Source organism: Protomyctophum bolini (genome assembly GCF_963924005.1).
Source record: "Protomyctophum bolini genome assembly, contig: SCAFFOLD_884, whole genome shotgun sequence".
Lineage (NCBI taxonomy): Eukaryota > Metazoa > Chordata > Actinopteri > Myctophiformes > Myctophidae > Protomyctophum > Protomyctophum bolini.
This window is the reverse complement of record NW_027665491.1, coordinates 1-10,192: the sequence shown is the minus strand read 5'-3', so window position 1 is coordinate 10,192 and position 10,192 is coordinate 1. Positions and strand designations below refer to the sequence as shown.

At 47.2% G+C, this 10,192-nt stretch overlaps 1 protein-coding gene across 1 annotated transcript; it reads right to left on the bottom strand.

Annotated features, from left to right (window-relative positions):
• Positions 1 to 331: 331 nt before the first annotated feature.
• Positions 332 to 9,148, bottom strand: LOC308312268 (calmodulin-binding transcription activator 1-like; the record flags this gene model as incomplete). The annotated part of the gene is made up of 10 exons (XM_080794643.1): positions 332 to 400; positions 1,176 to 1,434; positions 1,866 to 2,038; positions 2,829 to 2,982; positions 3,953 to 4,150; positions 5,351 to 5,618; positions 6,347 to 6,617; positions 7,190 to 7,268; positions 7,939 to 8,123; positions 9,000 to 9,148. Coding segments are annotated over 10 exons (1,805 nt in total), but the record flags the coding sequence as incomplete, so codon positions are not given.
• Positions 9,149 to 10,192: the final 1,044 nt, after the last annotated feature.

Genomic DNA, 10,192 nt, shown 5'->3' with positions numbered 1-10,192 from the left:
GTTTCTGTTCAGAAAGGCTTAATATCTGTGTACTGCATATCCTTACGTTGGTGTCCCAGACAGCTTCAAAGAGGTTCTGCTACAAAGCTTCATTAACTCAATCTTCTTCTTCTTCGTATTACTATAATGTTTTTATCACGCGATTTTTGTAACCCTTTTTTTTCTCCACCAGTGTCAATTATCTAATAATGTAACCCTGGGCTCTACATACATACACTCCCTCTGCCAACCTGGGGAGAGCAACGGACTGACTCTGGAGGAGCTGTTGCCCCCACGACCCGACTACGAATAAGCAGTTGAAGATGGATGGATGGATGAATTGCATTGATACCTGTTTGTATCTCTTGTAACAGCGCTGGATCACCGCTGCAATCTCTTTGCGTTGTTCCTGAATGGGTCCCTATGAGGAGAATCACATCAGCCCACATGTCAACATAATGCCCGTTCTAGCACTCAACATGCCTGTTCTAGCACTCAACATGCCCGTTCTAGCACTCAACATGCCTGTTCTAGCACTCAACATGCCAGTTCTAGCACTCAACATGCCTGTTCTAGCACTCACTATAATTAAAATGCATTGATAGTCTTGAGTCAAGACAGAAGAAGCTGTGACGGCGTGTGCGCAGCTGTTTTTAGACAGCTGGTGGATGGGAATTATGGGAGGAGAGCGCAAAAATCTCGCTTCCGGGAATCTGGCCGTCGCGCAAGTCGTCCGCGGAAGTGGAGCTTTTTTTCCCCATCCACCAGCTGTCTAAAAACCCGGTTTTGAAGCTGTCCGCAGCCGAAAACATGCACAGCTCTTTTGATAGTGTGGCAGTACCCATTATGCTCCTTGGTAGTTTGTACCTTGTGTTTCCGGAGGGCGTGTGGTAGTTTGTACCTTGTGTTTCCGGAGGGCGTGCAGAGCGTATGGTAGTTTGTACCTTGTGTTTTCGGAGGGCGTATGGTAGTTTGTACCTTGTGTTTTCGGAGGGCGTATGGTAGTTTGTACCTTGTGTTTTCGGAGGGCGTATGGTAGTTTGTACCTTGTGTTTTCGGAGGGCGTATGGTAGTTTGTACCTTGTGTTTTCGGAGGGCGTATGGTAGTTTGTACCTTGTGTTTTCGGAGGGCGTATGGTAGTTTGTACCTTGTGTTTCTGGAGGGCGTGCAGGGCGTGCCTGATGGTAGTTTTTACCTTGTGTTTTCGCAGGGCGTGCAGAGCGTGCCTGATGCTGTCACACAGCTCCCGTTGCTCCGCCTCGCTCGTGGTCAGACGGCGGTCTTTTTTCCGCCGCTCCTGCTTCACGGCGCCGGCACAGAGCAAGGCGCTCCAGTCGGACATGAGGCCGACGGGCTGCTTCACGGCCCCGCCCCCCGGAGGGGCGGAGCTCTCCTCGCCGCGCGGCGGCCTGGGAGGGGGAGGAGTCAGCTGGGTCTTGGTGGAATACAGAAACCTGGACGAAGAGATATACAGTATAAGCAACGTTTCATTTATTTTTACGCTGTTTATTATCTATTTAACCCATTCTGACCTGAGATCAGATTCATATACGAGGTTTCCACTGGACACACACTGGTCTGATTAACCCATTCTGACCTGAGATCAGATTCTAAAAATGTCAGTCGTTCTTCGATTTTTCAAAAATAGCAGACCTACAAGCTCGTAGCGCGCCACTCGGTGGCGCGCTATGAGCTTGTAGATCTGCTATTTTTCAATAGCTAAAGCATAACATGATGCTAACACCAAAATGGAAAACTGTCAGGATGTAGAAGACATTTTATAGAATCTGATCTCAGGTCAGAATGGGTTAATGCCCTATAACTGGTACTATACTATATACGGCGCAGACATCAAAGACACACGCGTGGCGGTGGACTCTCTCACCGCTCCACTTCTCCCAGGTAGCCCGCTAGCGAGCCCACCACGCTGCTGCGGCGGCCCCATCCCACGCTCTGCGGGGCCATCTCCATGGTCTCCATGGCAACCGAGGCCTCCTGTTTGATCCTGGAGCCCGGAGACGCCTCCATGATGTGTTCGGCCAGCATGGCCATGTCAGCCTGCACGCACACACACACACGCACACGCACACACACACACACACACACACACACGCACACGCACAAGCACACGCACCCGCGCACGGTCGCACGCACACGCACACGTGGTGGAAAACATACTCAGTCTTTGCCTTATACTTACATACTTACGCTTCCTCACACACACACACACACACACACACACACACACACACACACACACTTTTTGTTTCTCTACCTTTGATTTCTAGTTTTTAAACCTTTTTAACCTTTCAACTAGTTTATTTTTCTAATAAAATTGCACGCACGCACGCACTCACACATAACACACACACACACACACACACGCACTCACACACATACACCTACAGATATACAGTAAAACCCATTTAGCTGAACCACACTCATTTGAAATTGCCAGTCAGCCAAACAGGTTTGTTACTTTGAACTATTTTTCTTCAGTTGTTCTTAAGGAGCTTCGCACATTTTATAAGCTAAAAAGATAGGCTGACAGGACAGTTTTTACACACTGTGGCTCATAGCTGAGAAGTTAAAACGAAGATTTATTGAGGAAGGTTTTATGTTATGGTTATGCATTTTATGTTACAGATTATATTCATAATTGTACTGGCTCAGAATCGGATTGTCGTACAATAAATAATGGATAATTCAAAAGGCCTTTTGAATGCAAGAGGATTGAAATAAATAAAATAAAGAATGGATAATTCAATAGGCCTTTTGAACGCAAGAGGATTTAAATAAATAAAATAAATAAATAATGCTTCAAACAGAAGCCTGTCCTATTATATACCTGCAGGTCCTCTGCGTGCTCCTGATAGGTCAGCAGCTGTGACTCCTCCCCCCTGTCGGAAAGGACTCTCTGGCGCAGGTGATTGGCCAGCCTCTCTTTACCCAGGATCCTCCTGGCCAGGCTGCGCCGTCCCAACGCCTGCCTCAGACTCCACCTGGTGGTAGGGCACAGTTATTACACCTGCCTCAGACCTCAATGTTAAAACTTTTTTAACTTTTTTTTTTCATAGATTTTCAAGCATTAAAAAAAATTGCGGAAATAGCAGATCGGCTATTTACACTTGGCTATTTACAATATTATTATAGGCTTTTCAAAAAGTATTTATTTAAAGACGGTTACGCCGCGGACAAAGCCAACTCGGATCGTGACAAATCATGACAATGAACACAATATTTTGTGCCGATCAAATAATTTGAAAGAAGAAAATAAAGGCAGGAGACAACACTATTTGTTTTGTTTTTCTTCTTACTAATTATTTGATCGGCCACAAAACATTGTGTTTGTTGTCATGATTCGTCACGATCCGAGTTGGCTTTGTCCGCGGCGTAACCGTCTTTAAATAAATACTTTTTGAAAAGCCAATATGGAGAAAATGAATGGAGAATCATTTCCTGGGCCACTCGTCGTTAGAGCACCGAAGTCCTGACGTAACTCGCTCATCCCGACGATTCCCCTGGTTTGCGGAAGTAATTTCTCTATGGAGAATAACATGGGGTGATCTTAATATCGTCTCGTCTACTATAAGCGTTGTGGTCCAAAAATAAACAAGCTGTCTCTGCGTTATTGTCAGGGAGGTGTCTCTGTATCGTTTGCAACAGTCAGTCACTCATATATGATACAGTCTGTTTCTAGCGGAAATCTAACTAATTCAGCAGCAGTAACATTAGCGTTTTCTCTCAGTCAGTTGATTCTTCATATCCATATGAGTGAAGCGGCCGGGGTGACATGTTTATTTTTCAAACATGGGGATTTCAATGCAACTAAACAAATACATGAACCTGGGGACTGACGCCCTCTACTGAAAGTGACGTCAGACTTCGGTGCTCTATACACCCAACAATGAACGCACTGAAGTTCCAGAATGATAATATTGATGGATGTTTGGTTGGTGGGACGTCCCCTACCTGGTGGCCCCTCCGGACCCCCTGATCCTGGCCTGCAGGTTAGAGAGCGGAGTGGCTGGGTGGGGCGTCGGCCTGTTGGGGCTGGAGGAGGAGGAGGAGGAGACGGGGGACGGCGTGCTCCGAAAGCTGGGGTTGTTGTTGTTGTTGTTATTGGAGGAGGGCTCAGTGTGCTGGGCGGGTGCGTTGGGTAGAAGAGACCTGGAGGGGTGGGGTTAGTGATGAGACCACATTAATCCCACCCTGGGCAAGACCGCGACTGAAAAGACTATCAGCAGAAGTGCGGGATTTTAGCGGAAGTATCGCCGAAGGAAATTACGTTGATCGCTTTATACAAATCAGTTTACATTCTCTGCGAATGAAACAAGTGTTGTGATTGGTCGGGAAAATATCGTATCCGGGGGAAATACATCTGACGGATATTCCGGAGGATACGTCCGCCGATAGCTTCTCTGCCTTACGTTGTGACCAGGCTTTACTTTATGCGTCTCTGTCTTACGTTGTGACCAGGCTTTACTTTATGCTTCTCTGTCTTACGTTGTGACCAGGCTTTACTTTATGCTTCTCTGCCTTACGTTGTGACCAGGCTTTACTTTATGCTTCTCTGCCTTACGTTGTGACCAGGCTTTACTTTATGCTTCTCTGTCTTACGTTGTGACCAGGCTTTACTTTATGCTTCTCTGCCTTACGTTGTGACCAGGCTTTACTTTATGCGTCTCTGTCTTACGTTGTGACCAGGCTTTACTTTATGCTTCTCTGTCTTACGTTGTGACCAGGCTTTACTTTATGCTTCTCTGTCTTACGTTGTGACCAGGCTTTACTTTATGCTTCTCTGTCTTACGTTGTGACCAGGCTTTACTTTATGCTTCTCTGCCTTAGGTTGTGAACAGGCTTTACTTTATGCTTCTCTGCCTTAGGTTGTGACCAGGCTTTACTTTATGCTTCTCTGTCTTACGTTGTGACCAGGCTTTACTTTATGCTTCTCTGCCTTACGTTGTGACCAGGCTTTACTTTATGCTTCTCTGTCTTACGTTGTGACCAGGCTTTACTTTATGCTTCTCTGCCTTACGTTGTGACCAGGCTTTACTTTATGCTTCTCTGTCTTACGTTGTGACCAGGCTTTACTTTATGCTTCTCTGCCTTACGTTGTGACCAGGCTTTACTTTATGCTTCTCTGCCTTACGTTGTGACCAGGCTTTACTTTATGCTTCTCTGTCTTACGTTGTGACCAGGCTTTACTTTATGCTTCTCTGCCTTAGGTTGTGACCAGGCTTTTATTTTCGCAGATAAGTAAGCCTGAGACCGAGACCACATTAATCCTTATTATCGTTTAGTGTGTTGAAAAGAAGAAAGAATGCTCACAATGACCGTATCGCAAATCAAAAGGGGGTTTATCCCTACCTGGGCGTGGCCGTGGCTGGGTCTGTCGGGACGGCGTTGTGGAGGACAGAGTTGGCGTTGGCGGTGGCGTTGACGTTGGCTAGCTGCTGCTGCTGCTGGGCGTCAGGGCTGGGCTTCAGCCTCTTGGCGGGAGGGGGTCCTCCTCCTCCTCCGTGCTCCCCCTGGGTGCTCTGGGGGTCCCGGGCCGGTCCGCTAGCCTGGCTCCAGCCCTGAGCGTTGGCCTGCTGGAGGCCTGGCGGCTCCTGGCCCCGCCTGGCTCGCCTCGGCTCTGCAGACACAGAGACCCTGGGTAAATAACGGGCACTAAGACAAAAAATGAGCATCGCGCCCGCCTGTCACAGATATGTGACATGTGACGCCTGTCACAGACATGCGCAGAGCAAGTTCAGCCTTAAAGGACTATTAAATGAGGACAGGAGGACGAATAGACCGACTCCATGTTGCTCCCTGGAAGGACAGAAACACCAGCAATGGGGATATATGCAGCCAACACTTCACTCGGGGACATTTGGTCCTCATATTCTGCTATACTTGTGGGGACATTTTGGTCCTCACTATAGTGCAAGGGAATGTATCTTTGTTTGAGATATTGTGTAAAGGAGCAGTTCACCCCAAAAAAGTGACTTATTTTCTACCAATTACACACCCCATGAAGCCTTGGAGTGGGAGGGCAGTTTATTAACCAGCGTTGTTGCAATGTTTGTAAAGAAGATGTTTAAGTAGTTGGCTAATGGCTACGTCAAAATAAGATCTGGTTGCAAAAGGGGTGAAGTGGCCCTTTAACACCAAGGCAGCATGCTTACTAGGATAAAAAAAAAGAAAACAGTTGTCTGTGCACCGTGCGTTGTCATTGGTCAGTTGTCTGTGCACCGTGCGTTGTCATTGGTCAGTTGTCTGTGCACCGTGCGTTGTCATTGGTCAGTTGTCTGTGCACCATGCGTTGTCATTGGTCAGTTGTCTGTGCACCATGTGTTGGTGGTCATTGGTGAAGATCACCTGAGTTTGAGTTAGGAGGCGGGCTGTTGCTTAGGCCACTGGGCTGCGATTGGCCGCTCCACCTGTCCATCCAGGTCTCGGCGCTCTGACTGTGAGCCGGAGGAGAGGCCTGCTGCAGCTGCTCCAGAAGCTCGGCCAATCGAGTGTGGCCCCGCGAGCGAGCGATGTTGAGTGGCAGGCGGCCCAGCGAATCGGGAATGGCCAGCGCTCTGGGGTCCCACTGGTAGAGAACCAGGGCGGCCTCGGTGTGACCCAGAGCACACGCCCACATCTGGAGAGAGAGAGAGAGAGAGAGAGAGAGAGAGAGAGAGAGAGAGAGAGAGAGAGAGAGAGAGAGAGAGAGAGAGAGAGAGACATGGGAGAACACAGGTCAAACGCACGCACGCATGCATGCACACACTCAATTTACAATTTAAAATGTAGGCATTTAGCAGACCCTCTTAATCCAGAGCGATTTACATTAAGCAAGAACAAAAGCATGGGAATACATCACATAAAAAGCATTTATCATGAAACATGCGTAGGCTAAGAAAGTAACAGTGGAATATCTATATAATGAAACTATACATATAAACTATACATATATACTATACTATGCTATACATATGTACTATGGCGTGCAATGACTATATACAATGCAATTATAGTGCTGTCTACATAACATGCTATAAGTCTGTATCAAATGCTATCTAAGTCTACTCACACTCACACTCGCACACACACACACACACACACACACACACACACACACACACACACACACACACACACGCACACACACACACACACACACACACACACACACACACACACACACACACACACACAGACTTGATGGCTTACCAGTGGGGTGCAGGAGAAGTGGTCCACGTTAAGTGGGTCGACTTCCAGCTCCAGGTCTATACTGTCAGCGTGCTTGGTACTGAAGGACAGAACAATGACAGTCAGTACCGTTACAGTATACCGTTACAGTAGTACAGTTACAGTACCATGCTTATAGCTTAGGTGGTCTTTACACGAGAATGGTGTTCATGTAAAACGGCAAAACAAAGTATCGTTTGCTGATGTCCTTTTACACGAGAACGGTGTTTTCAGGAGGTGAAAAGGCAACAAAGTGAATCCACCTTCCACCTTCTATGGGGAGGATTTCAGTGTCTATGTATGGATTCTTTGGGGTTTTCTAGGCGTGTATGCTATGTATTTCTATATCAAGGTTCAAGGTTGTCTTTATTTGTTTCCCTTGGGAGAAATGTGTCTTGGAGACAGAGTCACAGCTGCATACAAATAACAGACACGTACACATACGAACAGGAAAAACAACATGAAACACCCAACATACACAAAACAGAGATATTGCACACATTCCCTTGATAAAGTGCAACTAGTCAGTAAAGTGCATTCGGCAATCTCTGATTGAGCATTTTGATTGACAACAGGGGAACAAAAGAGTGTTTGGGTGAGACCGGGTAGGATGAGACCGGGTAGGATGAGACCGGGTAGGATGAGACCGGGGTAGGATGAGACCGGGGTAGGATGAGACCGTGTAGGATGACCACGCAGGCTAAGGCTATAATGCGCGTTCTCAGACTCACCGCCAGCGTATGAGCGTCTGGATGAGTCCGGCGTAGCCCTGCGCCGCGGCCAGGTGCAGGAGGGTCATCCCTCGGGAGCTCTTGGTGTGAACCAGCTGGTTGGAGGAGACCCAGCAGGGCTGGGACATCATCTTCTCACACACCACCACCACGCGGCCCTCGAACGAACCCTGCTCGGGGGAGAGCTGAGAGAGAGAGAAGAAAGGAGATGGATTTAAAACCTGTGTGTGCTCACGTGCGTGCGTGCGTGCGTGCATGCTCGCATGCGTGCATGCGTGTATAACCGCCAGCGTTCAAAGGCCCGGGGATTATTCCACAGTGTATTTTAGATGAGCCAACAGTACAGTAGATCTGAGCTAACCGACGTACCGTACAGTAGACATGTGAGCTAACAGGACATGACATGAGTGCAAAATGCTCGGGCAGGAACCATCCTCTTCCTTGTCGTGTCTAAGCGCGGAACGATCAAGAATTCGGTTTGGAAAATTGACTTTCATGTTTATTTTTTTTCTGTTTTCATGTTTCCATCACAGGGTCTGCATTCAACCTATTTGTCTCATCAAGTATTTTTTTCACTTTTACAATGTCTTTGCTGATCGATTTGCTGTCCCATTAAAACAGATAAAACATCTGCGTCATGTTGGACTTTAAGCATTGGTTATTAAAAGATAAAGAAAATAGCAGATGTACAGTACAAGCTCACAGTGCTTCGTGCAGCACTGCAAGCTGCTATTTTTAACCATGCAATAAATGCAATATCTTTATATTTCTAATATATCTAATCCAATATCTTATCTCTCAATTTTCTTTTGATAGATATTGGAAGAAGTATACTGGTTTATAAGGCATTTGTAGAATCGTCCAAAAAACTAGATGCTTCCTGAAGTCAGAAATATAGACATACATATAAACTATACATACCGGTATATACTATACTATGCTATACTGTACATATGTACTATGACGTGCTATGACTACATACAATGCAATTATAGTGCTGTCTACGTAACATGGAAAAACGCTCAGAGAGCAAAAGGTGCTCACCTGAGGCTGGTGGTCACTGGCTCCTCCCCCTCCACTCCTCCTCCTCCTCCTCCTCCCCCGCCCTTGGTTGCCATGGTTTCCGAGCCGGGGTTCTGGTTGTGGATCTCTGCCATCCTCTGCTCCATCTGCTCCAAACGCTCCAGGATGGACATCCTGAACTGGGTGTCTATGGGGACACGGGAGGGACAAACAGAGCCGTGAGATGGTGGTCTATGGGGACACGGGAGGGACAAAAAGGGCCGTGAGATGGTGTCTGTTTAAGTAGAATTTTGAGGTACTTTTACTGGAGTATTTCCAATGTTCTGTGCTTTCACTTCTACGACACTGTCACCCAGAGGCACACATTATACTTTTTACTTGACTTTTTACTACTTTTATACTTTTTAGTCTGGCAGTGTGCCGCGGGTTCGACTCCCGATCCCGACGGCCTTTACTGCATGTCACTCTCTATATATCCCCTCAAGCTCTCAATGCGTCGCAACGCGACGCATTGAGAGCTTGTAGATCGGCTATTTTCAATAGATTTTCTACACATTTCACTTGTGAAATGGGACAATCTGCAATATGAATACTTTTACTTGTAGTACTTTAAGGACATTTTGATGCCGATACTTTTGTACTTTTACTCAAGTACATTTTCAAATTCCTACAGTATTGGTACTTTTAATTAAGTAAAACACTTTGTCCACCACTGCGTTTTGGTATATGTTTGTGGAGGTCGAGAGTGACTCCATGGGGTGAACATGTCACCCCTGTATGTCTGTGGAGGTCCAGAGTGACTCCATGGGGTGAACATGTCACCCCCTGTATGTCTGTGGAGGTCCAGAGTGACTCCAGGGGTGAACATGTCACCCCTGTGTGTCTGTGGAGGTCCAGAGTGACTCCAGGGGTGAACATGTCACCCCTGTGTGTCTGTGGAGGTCCAGAGTGACTCCATGGGGTGAACATGTCACCCCTGTGTGTCTGTGGAGGTCCAGAGTGACTCCTGGGGTGAACATGTCACCCCTGTATGTCTGTGGAGGTCCAGAGTGACTCCAGGGGTGAACATGTCACCCCTGTATGTCTGTGTAGGTCCAGAGTGACTCCAGGGTGAACATGTCACCCCTGTATGTCTGTGGAGGTCCAGAGTGACTCAGAGTGACTCCTGGGGTGAACATGTCACCCCTGGCGGTGTTGCTGCAGTGTTACTGCAATGCACATTATGTCATCC